A 20,072-nucleotide genomic window follows, 5' to 3' on the forward strand; every position below is an offset into this window, starting at 1 on the left:
TTTTAGTAGAGACGGGGTTTCACCATGTTGACCAGGATGGTCTCGATCTCTTGACCTTGTGATCCACCTGCCTCAGCCTCCCAAAGTGCTGGGATTATAGGCGTGAGCCACCGCGCCTGGCCTAATTTTGTATTTTTAACAGAGGCAAAGTTTCTCCATGTTGGTCAAGCTGGTCTCGAATTCCTGACCTCAGGTGATCTGCCTGCCTCAGCCTCCCAAAGTGCTGGGATTACAGGCATGAACATCTGGCCTTAAAAAATTTTTTAGTAATAGAAATAGAAGAAATGAAAAACAATAGAAGACAGTGACAGAGAAAGTTGAGGAAATCTTGTTAAGAAGCAGAGTAAGATGGAAAAAAGAGACCCAGTTCAGGGGGCTCATTATCCAAAAACTTTAGATCCCAAAAGAGATGCTAGTTTTGAAAAGGGGCTGAGAACAAAATAAAAAATTGAAGCATTTTCCAGGTAAGGAAGACAATGCCACCAAAGAGGCCAAGGGAACTTCTCCTTCACTCTCTGAATGTTCGCTGAAAACTCAACTTGCGAAAGGTGGATGTACAAAAGGTGGATGAATTGGAGAAGCGACATGCACATTTATTTAATGAGTATACACAGGAGCCTTCAGAATGAAGGCCCAAAGACCCCGGGGAAACTGTTCACTTTGATGCTTAGATTCAACAAAGTATTGATAGCCATATTCTGATGGGCTGTGTTTATGATTGGACAAAAAGGGTAAAATCTAATGCTAAGGGACTTGAGTGGGGAAACTCAGCAAAGTCTGTTTAGGCTCCTCTTGGTCTATTTGAACATGCAGTCCTTCCTTCTGGGTGTAGGGTGGGTCCTTCTCTGGAATGGGGGTCCTCTGACCTATAGTCAAACAATGTAGGTCAGATAATTTCTTTGTGGCCAGTTTTTACATAGAAAAGTAGAGGGAAAGGGTAATAATTTTAGGTTTTATGGTTGGCTTTGGGGAAAAGAGGTTCTGGTTTCTGACCCACCTTGGGGAAGAGAGATTCTAGTTTCTGTGGCTAGCCTTGCAGGAGAACGGAACTGGGTGACAGGAGGGTGGGAGAAGGTCAGAAAAAACTTCAGATTCTGAGGCCTTCATTTTGGGGTTTGTTTTATGAGTCCCAATACCAGAGGTGTTCGAACCAGAGTGACTGCACCTTGAATAGGGGCTGGGTTACACAACGCTGAGACCCACGGGCTACATCCCCAGGAGGTTAGGCATTCTCAGTCACAGGATGAGACAGGAGGACAAGAGGGCTGGTTTCATCGATACGGGTCATAAAGACCCTGCTAATAAAACAGGATCTGGTAAAGAAGCTGCCAAAACCCACCAAAACCAAGATGGCAATGAAAGTGACCTCTGGTGGTCCTCACTGCTCATTATACAGTAATTATAATACATTAGCATGAAAGATTATTCCCACCAGTGCCATGACAGTTTACCAACGCCATGGCAGCATCCGGAAGTTACCCTATGTAGTCTAAAAAGGGAATTTTCTGGAAAACTCATGAATAATCCACCTCTTGTTTAGCACATGATCAAGAAATAACCATAAAAATAGCTCAGGCCTGTAATCCCAGCATTTTGGGAAGCTGAGGCAGGTGGATCACATGGTCAGGAGTTCAAGACCAGCCTGGCCAAGGTGGCAAAACCCTGTCTCTACAAAAAATACAAAAAAAATTTAGCTGCCCCTGGTGGTGTGCACCCATAATCCCAGCTACTGGGGAGGCTGAAGCAGGAGAATCACTTGAACGTGGGTGGCAGAGGCTGCAGTGAGCTGAGATTGCACCACTGCACTCCAGCCTGGGTGACAGAGCAAAACTCCATCTCAAAAAAAAAAAAAAAAAAAAAAAAAAGCCAGCCAGCAGCCCTCAGGGCTACTCTGTCTATAGAGTAGCCATTCTTTTGTTTCTTCCCTAATAAACTAGCTTTCACTTTATACACTCACCTCAAATTATTTCTTGTGCAAAACCCAAGAACCCTCTCTTGGGGCCTGGACCAGGACCTCTTTCCAGTACTACCAAGTGCCCAGCCACTTGGTAGTACTGGAAAGGGTAGTACTGTAAGGGTTGAAAATCAACCCTTACAAATGCACAAAATTGTGCAATCTTACCATAGGAAAACAAAAAGACATTATAACACTCCAGGTATGGCAGGAGAAGAGGAAACCATGTTTTAGAAAGAAACAAGCATCAGAATAGCACTAAATTGCTCAATAACATTGAAAGAAGACAAGGGAGTGATGCCTTCAAAAATCTCAACCCAGGAGTCTATATCCAGTGAAACTACTGATTAAGTGAAGGGGCACGACTAAGAAATTTTTACACACACAAGGCCTCACATATAACTCTCATTAATTCTTTTGTAAGAAGCTCCAGAAAGATATTCTGTACTAAAGCAGGGTACCCAAGAATGTGTGGGTGCCAAGGGAAACCTGTCCATTGCCCTCTGAAGGTTCACTGAAAATCAACTGACATAAGGCAGATGAACAGGAGAAAAAGCATACAAACTTATTAACGTGTACCTGTGGTCCCAGCTACTCAGGAAGCTGAGGCAGAGAATCACTTGAGTCTGCAGGTTGAGGCTTTAAGGAGCTATGATCCTGCCAGTTTACTCCAGCCTGGGCAACAGGTGAGACTCGGTCTGAAAAAAAAAAGTTTTACAGAGTATGTCAAAGAAGTCTATTTGGAATGAAATATTTTGGTTTTTTTCAAAAGGATGGTAGAATTCTAATGATATTGAAAAGATATTTTGAAATAAGACCAGCTTGCAGCTTACTTAGAGAACTACACATCCAGACTGGAACAGGTCAGAAGCTCTGGGAACAAATTCTTCAAGAAGATGAAATTGATAGGCAATATATGTATTTGAACATATTGCGAGAAAGGAGACTGCCATACTTGGGAGAAGAGTTTAAAATAGTGGGGTACATATGTAACTGTGATAGGTCTGTTGCTCAATGTGTACAGCAAGTCAATATGCTGAGACATCAGGGTTGCAGCAGAGAAAGAGGTTTAATCATAGGGCCACTGAATGAGGACACAGGAGGATACCTCTAATCCATCTCCCAAAGGAGTTGGGGCTGGGAACTTCAAGGATTTTGGAGTGGGCTGACGTGTGCAAATCATTGATTGGTAAAACTGTGCAGGGTGAAGTCATGGGACAGGGGGATGAATAAACTATGTAATGCTGATTATGTTCCTCGTGTGTGTGTGTGGGGGGGATTGGTCTTATGTATTGTGAAAGGAAAATAAATCTCAGGACTCCAAAATCACTAAGCCAAAGGGAAAAGTCCAGCTGAGATCCATGTAGGCAAACTTGCCTCACATTCAATTCCCAACTAAGATAGCTGCAAAAATAAAAAGCAACATACTTCCCTAACAGTTTGCCCACAAGAAAATTCATTGCGAACAAAGGACAGACAGACCTCAAAGTCATCCAAGGGAATATGTTCTCTTTCCAGTCCACAAGGGGCCATGGTTTTCAGGACAAGAATTTCCCAGCACCATGCCCCACTCCCATCTCTCTCCATCCGGGAGATTTAACGGTTTATGTTTGAATTTCATTGGCTCGGGAAGAAACTAAGAGTCAATCACTCCAGTGGACATTCTAAGGAACTCCTTTCATTGGCCTGGGGTCTTAGAGAAGGTGGGGGTTCCTCTCAGGTTAAAAGTCCCCTTTTTCCACACCCCTTCGGACTCCATGTATGGGTCCCCTTCCATGAACACTCCCTTGGTGTACGCTGTCTTTCTCTCTCCTGGATTTTGCCCTGGAGTCCCCTTTCACACTCTCTCGCGGAAGCCTGTCTCCTCCTCCTAAACTCCACCTCTCTCTATTCCCTAACACTCTCATGGAAGTTCCTTTCCTCTCCTGGATTCCCTCTTTCTGGATTCTCTCACTCAGAGTGAGAGTTAGCCGTTTGCCTCTCTCCTTCTCCTGTTTCTCTCTCTCTTTAAATAAATCACTTTCTACACTTTTGAGTCCAGCCTTTACTGCACACTGTGCTGTGGTCCTCTCTCTCATTCTTGAGAGGGCAGGAGACCAAGAACCTGGAGAAACGTCCTCTGAGGGGAGCTGAGGGCACCCTAAACCCCTGAACCCCAATATTACAATCCCTCTGCTCATGTGGGACAAATGCCTATGTGATGGCTTCCTTTGCCCTATTGTTTCACTAAGCAAGACGAAGGCATAAGTGACTATTCCTGTAAATCCTGTACTCAGTGAAAGGCTAATCAGAAACTCAAAAGAATGCAAGCGTTTGTTCTTTACCTATGACCTGAATCCCCCTCCCTTCCGACTTTGATTTGTCCCGCCTTTCCGGACTGAAACAGTGTACCTCGTACACATATTGATTAATGTCTCGTGTCTCCCCAAAATGCATAAAACCAAGCTGTGCCCCAACTGCCTTGGGCCCATGGGCCCTCCTCCTGAGGCTGTGACAGGGGAGTCCTTAACCTTGGCAAAATAAATTTCCTGAATTGATTGAGACTTGTACCAGGTACTCTTTGGTTTACACTACGACGATTAATTATTTTGCTGCCCAACTCTTCTAAACTCTTCTCCGAGGTACATCAGTCGCCTTTCTCTCAATGTATTCAAATAAATATGTTTTGCCTATCAATTTCACCTTCTTGAAGAATTTGTTCCTAGAGCCTTTGACCTGCTCTAGTCTGGATGGGTAGCTCTCTAAGTGAGCTGCGAACTGTTGGCTATTTCACTGGAATTCAAAACCTTAAAAACGTCTTAAGCAATTCTTAAACAAAAGTTTTATGATTCTAACCTGAGATCCTATCTATAGAAACAATAGGCATGCAAATGGTATCTAGTGCTAGACTTTCAGCAGCAAGGAAGTAGGCAAAATGCAGCCTTATTAATGCCTAGTTATATTCTGTCTAGAACCCAGTATGCAATTCTTGTCAATCTTGTGGGGACAGCTTCACATAGGACATAGTAAGGTAAGGTTATGACTGATACTTATAAAATTATAGTATCAATGTAATTCTACTGGGGGATGAAAAAAGAGGGAGTGTATGTGAGAAAGGAAACACTTTTAGTGGGGAGAGAAGATGAAAAACAGCTGAATTCTCATCTTTGAAACTGACACATTAATAGATGACCAGACTTTATATGACAGCAATGTTTTATCAAGGTCAAATTCTAGTGTCATTATTATTGTTAGGTGACATAATGTCGGCTGCTCATTCTCAGTTCAGAAACAGAAGGAGAGAAAAAGCAAGTGTGAATCCAGATAAGGATATACATGTGGTCACTGTATTCTTCCTCTAACTGAAGGTTTAAGGTTTTTCAAAATAAAAAATTAAGAGGTGAAAGTATTATAACTGTATTATTTCAAGATATAGAAGTAGATCTCCGCCGGGCGCGGTGGCTCAAGCCTGTAATCCCAGCACTTTGGGAGGCCGAGGCGGGTGGATCACGAGGTCGAGAGATCGAGACCATCCTGGTCAACATGGTGAAACCCCGTCTCTACTAAAAATACAAAAAAATTAGCTGGGCATGGTGGCACGTGCCTGTAATCCCAGCTACTCAGGAGGCTGAGGCAGGAGAATTGCCTGAACCCGGGAGGCGGAGGTTGCGGTGAGCCGAGATTGCGCCATTGCACTCCAGCCTGGGTAACAAGAGCGAAACTCCATCTCAAAAAAAAAAAAAAAAAAAGAAGTAGATCTCCATCCTTATCAGTTAGCTTAAATTGTTTTATTTATTTATTTATTTTTAAATTTAATTAATTTATTAATTTATTCAATTTTAAATTTAATTAAAATTAAATTTATTTAAATTTGAGATTTGTTATGTTATGCAGACCGGGCTCAAGCGGTTCTTCCATCTCAGCCTCCCAAATTGCTGGGACTGTTAATCAGAAGGGGGTTTTATGCCAGGGCTCAAGAGCAGGTTCTTAGATCTTTCATGAGAAATAATCAGGGCCAGTCACATAGTGAAGTAAAATAGTTTATTAGTGGCCGGACGCGGTGGCTCATGACTGTAATCCTAGTACTTTGGGAGGCTGAGGTGGGTGGACTGCCTAAGCTCAGGAATTGGAGACCAGCCTGGGCAACACGGTGAAACCACATCTCTACTAAAATACAAAACAATTAGCCAGCTGTGGCAGTGTGCTGTCTGTAGTCCCAGCTACCTGGGAGGTTGACGCAGGAGAATTGCTAGAACCTGGGAGGTAGAGGTTGTAGTGAGCCGAGATTGTACCACTGCACTCCAGCCTGGGCAGCACAGCAAGACTCTGTCTCAGAAAAAAAAAAAAAAAAAAAATACTCTATTACAAAGTAGGTGTCCTTGGAAAGCAAGAGGAAGAATGCTCCTACCTTAACCCATTTATGCCTGAGGCTGCAACTTTTTGAACTTTTGCATTCGGATTTGGTGATGACCTTGAGCAGTAAGATATAAATAACTCTTGTATGCTTAGCGTTCCAACGATGGAACATTAGGCCTAAATGGATTTAAACAAGAATGCTTGCTTATATAGGATATTAGGGCTGAGGATACTGTAGTTTATTATAAAGGCTCATGACAGGCTGTTCACATGATTATTCTCTTGTGCAACTTTTGATTTTGGCAAGAATTTATGAGTATACTATTATCTTCAAAGGAAAGTCAATTTTTTTTTTTTTTTTTTTTTTTTTTTTAGACGGAGTTTCACTCTTGTTACTCAGGCTGGAGTGCAATGGCACGATCTCCGCTCACTGCAACCTCCGCCTCCTGGGTTCAGGCAATTCTCCTGCCTCAGCCTCTTGAGTAGTTGGGATTACAGGCACGCATCACCATGCCCAGTTAATTTTTGAATTTTTAGTAGAGATGGGGTTTCACCACGTTGACCAGGATGGTCTCGATCTCTTGACCTCGTGATCCACCCACCTCGGCCTCCCAAAGTGCTGGGATTACAGGCTTGCGCCACTGCGCCTGGCCGGAAAGTCAATTTTTTAAGGTAAGAATGCCTTTTTCCACTAACTTGTTTCCTCAGCCATAAACATCTTGTGATCAAGAGTGCCTAACTTCCTGGGAATGTAACCCAGCAGGCCTTGCTTTATCCAGCCTTTATTCAAGAGAGAGTCACTCTGGTTGGGATGCCTCTGACAGGACTACAGGAGCCCAGCTCTATTAAACGTTTTTAAGTAGCTGCCTATGGGAATGAGAAATCAGCATGTTGGGATGGTGAGAGAAGGAACCACTGATGGTTTTCATAACTAGCTTTGGACACTAATTTAATGGTTGAACTCTGAAATGTGTACCTTTGATTAAAAATAAAAACTAATAAAAATACATATTAAGGAGAAATTAAAAATCAGCAAAACCAAAACCAAAATTAGCACCTTTTGTCTATCCAATGCAAACAATATATGCTAAATATAATAGGGAAAAAAAGGCAATATTCATTTGGAAAAAAAAAAAACATTATTTAGAAAGAATTTTTTTTTTAACCAGTTGAACGTTGCCTTTTCCAAAACTACCTATGGCCTGATCCACCCCCATCCTGTGCCTATTACAACCCCAGACTCAGTTGGTAGAGGAGAGAGAGGTGGCTTCACTTCAGTGAGGCAGCTTGACAACAGAGAGACAGCTTGAATTCAGGGAAGAGCTGAACAGACTTTGGGAAAGAGATGACTGGACTTCAGGGGAAGATTACCTGTCCATCCCATCCCTTCTCCAGCTCCCCCTCTCTGCTAAGAGTCATTGACATCTCTTAATAAAATTCTCTACCTTCGCCATCCTTCAAGTATTTGTGCAACCTCATTCTTCCCGGACACTGGACAAGAGGTTGGGACCCACCAACTGCAGGGACCCACAGAAAGGCTGTCACATCAGTGGAGGAAGTAGACTGCCAAGGTCAACAGGTCTATGTTGATCAGCCTGAGAACCAGCAGCCATGACTACACATGAAAGCAGGTTCAAAAGGAGCTCACTTGCTCCTCTGGAGAAGGGGAGCTTACTCTTCCACACAGGGACCATCTACATCTGATGAGCAGGCCATCCCTACAGCCTTATATCATGGTTGAGTTCCTTAACAACAGAAAGTTCGTTTGGCCTTTTTGTGGACAGAGATGGGAGTTATGATGGTCTAAACTGAATGAAATACAGCAAGTAAGCCCTTCCAGGACTGTTTCCCGTGAAGCCAAAAACCTTATTACGAACAATTTTCCAGAGAGTAGCTTGGGAAAGAATAATGATTATCCTGTTTTTTTTTTTTGTCACCTACGCTGGAGTGCAGTGACATGATCACAGCTCACTGAAGCCTTGACTTCCCAGGCTCAGGTGATCTTCCCACTACAGCCTCCTGAGTAGCTGGGACTACTGGCATGTGCCACCATGCCTAACTTTTTACATTTTTTATAGATACAGGATTTCACCATGTTGCCCAGGCTAGTCTTGAACTCCTTGGCCTCCTGAAGTGCTGGGATTACAGGTGTGAGCCACCGCACTCAGCCCAATTTTGAATTATATAAAAAATGTTTTCTCCATTTCCCATGACAAGATCATTCTGAATCCCACTGAATTGGGACGAGTCTTTGGCTCCTAAATAAACTGTGTAATCTTAAGAGATTTGAGTTCACACACACTTCAATTCCTATGTATTGCTATGTATCAGACCCAACTTTTTTGGCAGTCAGAAAACCTAATCACCTTGCACAAATGCCGATTTTCCTTCAAATGGTCTTTAATAATATCTGTATCACAGGATCTTTGGTAAACTTGAAGCACTTAGCAATTCCTTTTCATGTTAGGCTTGGGTTCTATTTTTTTCTTAAACATAGGAGATGGATTAGAGTCAACTTTGCCCTCGCTGGTAGAGGGCAGCCGCCTCATGCAAGGAGGTAAGGGGCCGTTAACACACAGCCATCCACAGAACTAAAGGAGCATCATAACACCCGCTCTGGGGCCTTCAGGTTGCAGGCAGCTCCTCAAACCTGGGCATTGCTGCAGGGAGGTTTCTCCTGCTGGTGTCTAGAGTGGCCAGCTGGGTTCTGCACTCACTCACCTGCACGTGGTCTGGCTGTGGGCCCCACACAGAGCTTGTTCCTGGGTCAGTGCCCAGAGTGGCCAGTCAAGTCCCACACTTGCTCACTCACATGCTCCCTCCTGCAAGGGGCTGAGTGCGGTGGGCAGAGTAAACGTTCGCCCCTGTCACAAGCTGAATGAAGGGGCTGAGAAAAATCCTGCACTATTGCCATGCCAGTGCTATGAGCATTGTCCTTGACTCTCACACCCCTCTTACCACACTACTTCTAATTTGTTGTATTCTATTACTTCTACGTCTTCAATGTCTCTAACAATCTATGTCCAACGCAGCTACTGTCTGCGGGCCTCTAACATGTCTTCCGTGGATCAATGAAACAGGATCCTGACTGGTCTTCCTGCTTCTAATACAGGCTAAATCCAACCTCATCTTCAATGAGTAGCATTTCTACTGCCCTTCAGTGACCGCACTGCTCTTAGGACCAAGTCCAATACCTCATCTTGGATTATGAGGCCCTTCATGATCTGGCCCCTTCTTTCTCTGGCATCAACTCTCTGTAACAGGAAACAGTCATCTTTACCGGTTGACATTAAGAAAGCCACAGGTCTGCCGGGCGCGGTGGCTCAAGCCTGTAATCCCAGCACTTTGGGAGGCCGAGGTGGGTGGATCACGAGGTCGAGAGATCGAGACCATCCTGGTCAACATGGTGAAACCCCGTCTCTACTAAAAAAAAATACAAAAAATTAGCTGGGCATGGCGGCGCATGCCTGTAATCCCAGCTACTTAGGAGGCTGAGGCAGGAGAATTTCCTGAGCCCAGGAGGCGGAGGTTGCGGTGAGCCGAGATTGCGCCATTGCACTCCAGCCTGGGTAACAAGAGCAAAACTCCATCTCAAAAAAAAAAAAAAAAAAAGAAAGCCACAGGTCGTGTCTGAGTCTGTGCTGTGCGGCCTAGTTTCCAAAATGACAATAAGCAATTTGAGTTCCAGGCCAGTCCTCCCTGAACTCAAAATATTTCCAGAAGGCCAGCTTCTTAGCCATTTGGGGTTGGGACTGGAGTTCCTAAATAACAAGAAATCCCACCTATTGTCTTTTCCTACTTCTTTTTTCTGGGTTCTTTAGCTGAAGTTGCTTCAGACTCATCTTGCACACTGTCCTCAGTGGCAGTGGGTCTTAAATAGAATTTGCAAATGTTTCTCTTTTGTTTTCTGTGTAAAAACCAGCTTATTTTCTCAAGGTTGTGGGATTGACAAAAATCCTGCCCTGTCTAGTAGGAAAGGGTGGGGTTATTAGGTTACATAAGTTGTCAGTTGAATGAACTACCTACTTCCTTAGGACAAGGACGCCAGGGGCCTTGTCACACATGCATCCTCCACAGGCATCCACAAGGACTCCTTAAATTGTTCAGAGTTGCAGGTGTCCTCTGTCTCTTCTAATATTCCTCTGGTGTTCTTTCAAGTTCAGTTGATCTAGTGTTGTGTTGCTTCAACTAGATATAAATAAGAAATCCTTTTGATGTGATATGTGCTGAAGTGTATTGAGAGTGATGAGTTGGCAAAGACGCCACTGAACAGGAAGGAAGGATTTTAAGCCTCTCAGTCCATGTGCTCCACCTCCGGAAAAATGTTAAGCTTTCTGTGAGTGGCTGTTTCTTCCTCTCTTCTTTCCTTCTAGACTTTTTTTTTTGTCTCAAACTTTGCCAGCAAAAGAAAAGTTAAAAACAGAATAAAGAAAATTCCCTTAACAGGTGAAGATCATAACATATTATGGATTTGCCTGTTAAATTATTTATTCCTCTAAGATTAAATTAATCCAGCTGTCTTAGAGGGCTGGAAGACCTCTTGCAGAAAGGTTTCAACTGGATTTTTTAGAATCTGATCTCAACCAGTAGAGGAAGTAGACTGCCAAGGTCAACAGATCTGTACTGATCAGCCTGAGAACCAGCAGCCATGACCACATGTGAGAGCAGGCTGTGAAAGGAGCTCATGTGCTCTTATCAAGAAGGGGAGGTTATTCCTCCACACACGCACCATCCATATCTGATGAGCGGGTTATCCCTCCAGTCTTACATCATGGCTGAGCTGGCTGAGTTTTTTGTTTTTGGTGTTTTTTTTTTTGAGACAGGGTCTCTCTCTGTCTCCCAGACTGGAGTGCAATGGCAAGAGCTCAACTCACTGCAACCTCCATCTCCCGGGTTCAAGCGATTCTCCTGCCTCATTCTCCTGAGTACCTGGAATTACAGGCGTGTGCCACCACGCCCAGCTAATTTTTGCATTTTTAGTAGAGATGGGGTTTCACCATATTGGTCAGGTTGATCTTGAACTCCTGACCTAGTGATCCACCTGCCTCAGCCTCTCAAAGTGCTGGGATTACAGGCGTGATCCACCACGCCCGACTGACTGAGTTCCTTAATAATAGAAAAATTGTTTGGCATTTTGTGGACAGAAATGGGAGTTACGATGGTCTAAATTGAATGAAATGCAGCAAGTAAGCTCTTCCAAGACCACTTCCCCTGAAGCCAAAAACATTATGAGGAACAGTTTTCCAGAGGGTAGCTTTGGAGAGAAGAATGATTACCGTTTTGAATTTTTTTTTTTCTTTTTGAGACAGGATCTCACTTTTGTCACCCGAGCTGGAGTGCAGTGATGTGATCACATGTGGCTCACTGCAGCCTCAACTTCCAAGGCTCAGGTGATCCTCCCACCACAGCCTCCTGAGTAGCTGGGACTATAGGCGTGTATCACCGTGCCTGGCTAATTTTTTATGTTTTTAGCAGTAACAGGGTTTCATCATGTTGCCCAGGCTAGTCTTGAACTCCTGGGCTCAAGCCATCTGCCCGTGTCAGCCTCCTAAAGTGCTGGATTACAGCTGTGAGCCATTGCGCCCAGCCCAGTTTTGAATTTTATAAAAAATGTTTTCTCCATTTCCAATAGCAAGATCATTGTAAATTCCACTGAGCTGGGAAGACTCTGGCTCATAAATCAACTGTGTAATCTTAAGAGATCTGAGTTCATACACACTTCAATTCCTATGTACTGTAGCCAACCTTTTTGGCTCCAGTTGAATTTGGACTTAGCAAAGACACCACCAAACAGGAAGGAACCACCCTGCACAAATACCAATTTTCCCTCAGATGATCTTTAGAAATATCTGTGCCACAGGATTGTTGGTAAACTAGGAAAACTTAGCAATTTCTTTTCATGCTAGGGTTTTTTTTCCCCTTAAATATAGGAGATGGATTAGAGTCAACTTTTTCCTTCACCAAACAAGATAAATAAAATCCCTATTGTGAAAGGAAAATAAATTTCAGGACCCCAAAATCACTAAGCAAAAGGGAAAGTCAAGCTGAGACTTCTGCTTAGGGCAAATCTGCCTCCTGTTCTATTCCTTAAAAAGATAGCCACTAAGATGAAAAAGCTATATACCTCCCTCACAATTTTTCCACAGGAAAATTCCTTGTGGACAAATGACAGGCAATTCAAAGTCATCCCTCTGCTCATTGAGTTAAGTGCATATCTGATTGCTTACTTTGGAAAGGCTAACCAGAAACTCAAAAGAATGCAACCATTTGCTTCTTCTCTATTTATGACCTGGAAGCCCCTCCCCACTTCAAGTTGTCCCACCTTTCCAGACTGAACCAATAAACATCTTATATACATTGATTGATGTCTCATGTCCCTCCTAAAATGTGTAAAACCAAAGTGTGCTGCAACCATCTATCTCTAGCACGTGGTCAGGACCTCCTGAGACTGTAACAGGCACAGTCTTAATCTTGGCAAAAACCAAAAAACAAAAAAACTTTCTAAACTGACTGAGACCTGTCTCAGATACTTGGGGTTTATACTATGCTCCCTTAATTACCACAGTGGACAATTGTTTGGGGCTGCTCAGCATCCATTTCTATTTCTAATAATGCCCCAAGTCTTTTTCTCCTTGCTGAGTGTGAGTTCAGTGAGAGGGTGATCTCTGAAAACCGTGAGCACCAAGGGGCCACAGCTGAGTGGCTGAACAGTAGCCACTGGCCACACATGACTACTTAGCACTGATATGGGGCTAATGTGATTTATTTATTTATTTTTATTTATTTAAAACATCTGGCTCTGTCACCCAGGCTAGAGTGCAGTGGCACTATCTCAGCTCACAGCAACCTCTGCTGTCTGGGCTCAGGTGATCCTCCCTCTGCAGCCTGCGGCTATTTGGAACTACAGGTGTGCGCAACCACTCCCGGCTAAGTTTTATATTTTTTGTAGAGATGGGGTTTGGCCATGTTGGCCCAGGCTGGTCTCAAATTCCTAGGTTCAAGTGATCTGCCCACCTCAGCCTCCCAAAGTGCTGGGATTATAGGCATAAGTCACTGCACCTGACCCTGAATTTTTAATTTAATTTTTTTTTTTTTTTTTTTTTTTGAGACGGAGTTTCGCTCTTGTTACCCAGGCTGGAGTGCAATGGCACAATCTCGGCTCACCGCAACCTCCGCCTCCTGGGTTCAGGCAATTCTCCTGCCTCAGCCTCCTGAGTATCTGGGATTACAGGCACGCACCACCATGCCCAGCTAATTTTTTGTATTTTTAGTAGAGACGGAGTTTCACCATGTTGACCAGGATGGTCTCTATCTCTTGACCTCGTGATCCACCCGCCTCAGCCTCCCAAAGTGCTGTGATTACAGGCTTGAGCCACAGTGCCCGGCTAATTTAATTTTAAATGAATTATTTACATTTAAAAAATTGACAGGTTAGGGTTTTTTTTTGAAAACTTTTAAGTCTGTTTAGAACAAGTTGGGCATGTGAACCTACTTTCTTAACTATAAATTTTTGAAGCTTACTTATATACAGTTAACTTTTTGCACATCAAGTATTTCCACTGAAAATTTAGCTTCCAAGTTAAGATGGGCTATAAATTTAAAAGATATTGGGATTTTGGGGCAAAAGTGTAAAATAGCTTACTGATAAAATTTTTTATATTGATTATATGTTGAAATAATATTTGTATATAGTAGGTTAAATAAAATATATTTAAATTAATTTCATATGTTTCTCTTTCTTTTTTTTAATGTGGCACTGTAAAAATTTTAAGTTCCATATCTGGCTTACCTTATATTTCCATTGGTAGCTCTGGAAGAGCTGTCCTCTTCCCGGACAGCCCAGAGGGCAGGTCTGTAACTGAGCTTGGCCAACCACGTGCACCTCAGAGTCAAAGCAAGGTGAGGGCAGAGTGATCTGGTGGACAAGGTCAGATGGAGGTCAGCGATGCAAGGGTGTCTCTCCCTTCAGCCAGGTCGGGCTGCTCTGGCCTCAGCTGCAAAGACCTGCTTCCTTCTCTGCCTGTCTTAGTGGTATCTTCCAGACTTCCTTAGTGTTCCCCTCCCACACTCGTGCAAGAGATTTCTTTTCACTCATATCAGCCAGTCTTTTCCTAGCGTTTGCGGCCAAGAATCCTGACGTAATCAAGATTTGTCAGCAAGTGAGGCCCTCCCCTCGACCATCGAGTTCCTGGAAGCCCAGGTGAACCTTGTTATTACTAAAGTAATAATCTCCAGGGCTGGGGCTGAGGCAGCTGTAAGCTATAGCAAGCTGCTCAGGTGATTCTGATGCTCAGCCAAGGTAACAACTACTGCTTTAAGTTTTCTTTTGAGATGGAGTCTCGCTCTGTCTGCCTGGCTGGAGTGCAGTGGCATGCTCTTGGCTCACTGCAACCTCCGCCTCCCCTCCCAGGTTCAAGTGATTCTCCTGCCTCAGCCTTCCAAGTAGCTGGGACTATAGGCGCCTGCCCCTACGCCAGGCTAATTTTTGTATGTTAGTAGAGATGGAATTTTGCCATGTTGGCCAGGCTGTTCTCAAACTCCTGACCTCAGGTGATCCACCCACCTTGGCCTCCCAAAGCGCTGGGATTACAGGCATGAGCCACCATGCCCAGCTCTGACTTTTAAGTGTCTGCATGGCCAGTGAGTGCACATGAGCCTATGCTACTACACTTCTCACCGAGAGGTCACTCAAACATCTTGCATTCCCTGCCCTTCTGCGGCAGGCATGCATTCATCCATTCAACAGGTATTTACTGAGGACCTATTGTGCACACTCCAGGCATTGCTCCGGTTTCCAGGGATGTGGCAGTGAGCAAAACAGACAAGAGCCCTTCTCTCCTAGAACATACTTTCTAGCAGGGGGAGAGAAAGAGATAATAAGTGAAAGAAAAGAGAAAAATACATAGTATGTCACACAATGAAAAGTTCTAAGAAGAAAACTAAAGCAGGAAAAAGAGAGAGAGAGAGAGTGTGTGTGTGTGTGTGTGTGAGTGTGTGTGTTCATGTGTGTTGGGAGGGTATAGAAATTTAGATGGGGTGGTTACAGAAGGAATTTCTGGAAGGTTACATTTTTAGGAAAGGAAGAACCCTTGAGGACGTGGAGTAGATGGAGAATTTTCTAGGCAAACAGAAAGGCAAGTGCAAAGCCCCTGAAGTAGGAATCTATCTGAGATATTGGAGGAACAGCAGAAGGCCAATGTGTCTGGTGTGGAGGGAGCAAGGAAACAGAGCAGTAGAAACTGAAGTCAGAGAGGTAAGGGTGGCGGAGGGACGGGGTGTCTGCAAACTCCGCTTTTACCCACTTAAAATAAATGAAACGAAAGACTCCTCATTGCGGTGGCATTAGCCACCAGATGAAGGAAGACTGGGGAAAACACCTTCAGGAGATCCTATCCATGCAACGGTCTCCGTTTGACCTGTGCTTACTTAGGGTGTCCTAAGAGTGAGGCACCTCTCCAGGATAAATTGTTACCCTTTACCTGGTCATGTAATTTCGGGGTGAAGGTAGGGCAGAGAGAAACCCTTGTTTCACAGAGCTTAGGGTAACCACACTCTCACACTAGAATGGGCATGGGTTTTCTTCACAATAAACTCATAATCACCACAATGAGAAAGAGATACTGAAAATAAAAATAAAAATATAATGAAGGGATCATAAATCCTAAATGCTCTTTGTCTGCTCTGAATTAAGGGAGGACACTTCCCAGAATCCTGCTAATTTGGGAAATTGGAAAATTCCAACAATCACCAGAAGTGGTTTTATTTCTTTTAGGCATTCTGACTTCCCTCTGTACCTAGAGCTGATCATAGCCCTCCAGCTGATTAGACTAGATTAGACATCAGGAGAGAAAAACAAAATGCCTATTTCTCTAGATTGTTAAATGCTCATTCAACACCTGTTCCATCAACTGACTTGCCCAAACTGCTGTGCGCCCCCACTGCCAGGACACTGATGTCCTTTCTCAGACTTACGTTTTCTCCAGCTACTCATAACCCCTTCGGGGTCTGTTGTCCAGCCTCTATGTTGTCTGGCTGGGGCTCAGGCTTTGGCTCTGTTGTTTGCAGACCTACACATGAATGCTTTGCCCGCTCACCACTTGCTGTGCTGCAAACCAGGGATCAGGAGCGCATCCACGCACACTCATCCATTCATTCACACTCTTTCTCAGTGGCTACTGGATGTACGTCGTGGCTCCAGGGACTAAGGAGACACCAGTGTACACACACACACAAAAGTGAGGGACGTGAACAAAGGAGGAAAACAGTGGGCCTTGCACTTGAGTGAGAAGACAGACCATAAATCAACATATGAAATACGTCAGGTGATGAGTGCTGTGGAAAAAGAAAGACAGATAAGCAGGTGAATAACAACACATGTGGTGCTAGTTTCTATTCTCTTTCTTTTTTTTTTTTTTTTTGAGCCGGGGTCTTGCTCTGTTGCCCACGCTGGAGTGCAGTGGCATGATCTTGGCTCACTGCAACCTCTGCTTCCTGGGTTCAAGCGATTCTCCTGCCTCGGCCTCCTGAGCAGCTGGGATTACAGGCGCCCACCACCACGCCTGATGCGTTTGTATTTTTAGTAGAGATGGGTTTCACCATGTTGGCCAGGCTGGTCTCAAACTCCTAACCTCAGGTGATCTGCCCGCCTTGGCCTCCTAACGTGCTGGGATTACAGGCGTGAGCCACCGCGCCCAGCCACGGTGCTGGTTTCAAGCAATGGTCAAGAAAGAACATTTTAATAATGTGCCTTTTGACCCAGGCATCTGGAAAATCTCAGTGCAAATCCTTTCAGGCAGAGAAAACCGTCTGAACCATGGTCGAGAGGCCTGGCGGTGCTCACATGTTGGAACAGCAGCCAGGAGGCCGTGCTGGAGTGAGTGAGCCGGGGGATGAGATCAGAGAGGTGTCAGAGGACAAGCTCAGATGGAACCTCGTCAGCCAAAGCGAGAACTCTGGATTTATTCTGTGAGATGGAAGCCACTGCAGCGTTTGAGAAGGTCATCCTGGCTGCTGTGAGAATAGATTAGAACTCCAGCTAAGAGACTACTGAAGTAATCCAGGCAAAAGAAATGGTGGAGAAAGACGTGTGACAGACCAGCACCAGCCTGTCAACAGGAGGCCTCCGCTTTCCTCTGCTTCTTGGGGGGGGATCATCTAGTGTCAGAGAAACAGAAGAGCCAAGCGGGGCTGCCTGGCTTGACAGAAATAGGACATTTTTCATAGCAGACATTTTCATCAATACATTGCACTTTATAATATCCTCTATTGAAGAACTTTACACATTTAAAGCCCTTAGAAAGCTAAGTAAAAAATACCTTCCTTCTGAACTTCCCCAAACTGTTGTGGCTTAATTCAAGATCAAGGAGAAAAGTAGTTTTAGGCAAGCTGTGCCCAATGTATCCACGAAAGAATCTAAATTGCTTTTCACCTACTTTGTTTCTCTTGGACAAAATGTTTGCACGCCCATGACATCTGAGTGAAGCACAGCTGTATGGAAACTGCTGGCGTGATGAGGACCCACCCTGAAGAAGCCTTTATCAATAACCACAGGTTGATGAGCAAATCAGTGCTTTATAACCTGCCGAACCTTCTGTTGCATGTTCTTACAGGTGAGAGGGTCAATTACCAGAGACCCTTAGCTGGTTCTTCCCCTGGACAATCATAGCTACCCCCTACACATCCTAAATGTTTTGCTGGAGAAAGACTGAGATCTTTTTGTGTGGAGCCTGGTGGTGTCCTCCCTGTCCAGCAGTCTCAAGGCCCCTCCTCCTCTGTCGCCGACCACTTGGCATTCTTGGAGCATTCTTCACCAAGAGCTCGGACTGGTGAGCTCTCTCCTCTCTCCTCCCCTCGTCCCTGCCATCTGGTTATCAGAAAGGGCAGTTTCTCACTTTAAAACCATGTGGTTTTGAGCACATGGCAAACCTGGTAGACTGTCCCAGATAAACGGCTGCTTAGTGACTTCCAGTGACAGCCTAAGAAGACAGAGCCTTAGAAATGGCCACAAGGCTGAGGCGTTTACCTTTGGCCCATTCACTCGCCAGGACTGGGCACTGATCCTGAAACTGATCTCACTTTATCCTTTGGAGACTTTTTTCCATTTCAAAACAAACCTTGCTATTCTTTTTAGTCAGATGTTATCTGACTAAGTTCAGGAGTGACTTGCCTTAGGGATGACCAGATACAGGATAATAGATTAACTAAAACAAATCAGCAAGCAATTCAGCCAGCTTTCCTCACATAGAGAAACAAATTACCAAATTATAAGGACCAGACAGAGCCTTTAATTCTAAATGTCAAAAAACAATCCTGTCTTCTAAATCACAACGTTTAAAATTAATCAAAAGGTTAAACAGTTTGAGTTATAAAATTTATCCACTGTAAATAAGGATACATTTTATAAAGTACTTTATTGTGGTTTCACGAATTTCAAGGTGCTTCTACATGGCAAACCCTCAGTAGGTCAGGATCCTCTAAGATTAAAATATTAACAGCAACACATGAAAAGTAAAGTGAGGTACAGTGAGATTAAGGCTCGGTGGCAAATGTTAAAAAGGCCCACACAACACACCAGGATCAGAGTCCAGGTTAAATTCCTGCTCCCTACCTCCACCCCACCCCAAGAAGAAACGTATTTTTATTTGTTTTTATTTTTGGAAAGAGTCTCCGTTGGTCACCCAGTCTGGCGTGCCATGTCATGATCATAGCTCACGGTAACCTCAAACTCCTAGACTCAAGCAATCCTCCTGCCTTAGCCTCCCAAGTACCTGGGACTACAAGCACGTGCCACCACACTTGGCTAATTTTTAAATTTTTCATAGAGATGAGGGTCTCACTATGTTGCTCAGGCTGGTCCTGCCCAAACTCCTGGCCTCAAGGAGGCATTAGATTGAATGACAACAGCTACAGCATTTCGTATTAAACTTAACCCTTGAAATAATACAACCCACCAATCAAAATAGATGCTAAAATCTTTACCACACATGAATAATTAACCCTGTGCTCAAACTGCTGCAAAAATATGAGATTCAAATGTTGGAGCCAATGCAGTTTGTGTAAAGGACAGTTTCTGCCGTGGGACGTGGCAGCGCCACTCTCCTTACATCCTGGCTGTCAGCTCTTTGGCTTGGTCCTGCAGCTCCATTGTTGCAATTGTTGAAAGGTGAACTTCGTCAGGTCCATCTGCTATACGCAAGGCTCGGGTTACAGCATACCTGAAAAAGCAAAAGAAGCAGGGATCACAGGCAGTTATGGAAGAGGAACATGATACTTTGATATCAGTCACTCTGATTGTGAACCAAGACTATATTAGTTCTTAAATCCCACCAAGGTTAGGATAAGAAAAAGTACCAGGAAAACCAAGGAAAATAAGCTAAAGGGCTTCTGAAATGCCATCTTAAAGTTCCCAACTTGGGAACGTTAAATGGCTAAGTACAGTGGAGTTCATATCATTCTTGGTTTGCTACCATTTTCTAGAAGTTGCTAGAACTTAGAACAGGCAGTGAATGGTATGATATTATATATTTAGTTCTTTCTTAAGGTTAAACACTGATGAAGGATGAGGCTGTATCTCAAGTGTGATACAAAAGGTGACACTGTAATTATGTGTGGAAATGGACAGATGGGGAATGAAGAATGTTCCTTCCTGCCTCCCAGTAATCAGAATCTAGATATTAGATAGTCACTGACATGTACTGCAATAAATTCCGCAAACCCCCATGCTGTATCTACAGCCCTGGAATTCTCAGTGGGTCCCCTCAGTGTCAAAATTAACATAATGGAA

The 20,072-nt window shown here is 44.0% G+C and overlaps 1 protein-coding gene across 1 annotated transcript in view; it reads right to left on the reverse strand.

Moving 5' to 3' along the window:
• The window catches only part of ACAD11 (acyl-CoA dehydrogenase family member 11), a 133,671-nt gene that overhangs the window by 23,199 nt on the left and 90,400 nt on the right, over positions 1–20,072 (reverse strand). The window contains exons 20-21 of the mRNA XM_010335805.3: positions 14,079–19,503; positions 2,534–2,652 (exon numbers count right to left, since the gene is read on the reverse strand). Coding sequence (XP_010334107.1) covers positions 19,389–19,503 — 115 coding nt within the window. The 3' untranslated portion in view covers positions 2,534–2,652; positions 14,079–19,388. The remainder of the gene's footprint in view (positions 1–2,533; positions 2,653–14,078; positions 19,504–20,072) is intronic.

This window comes from Saimiri boliviensis, chromosome 9, assembly GCF_048565385.1.
Source record: "Saimiri boliviensis isolate mSaiBol1 chromosome 9, mSaiBol1.pri, whole genome shotgun sequence".
In the NCBI taxonomy this organism is placed as follows: Eukaryota; Metazoa; Chordata; class Mammalia; order Primates; family Cebidae; genus Saimiri; species Saimiri boliviensis.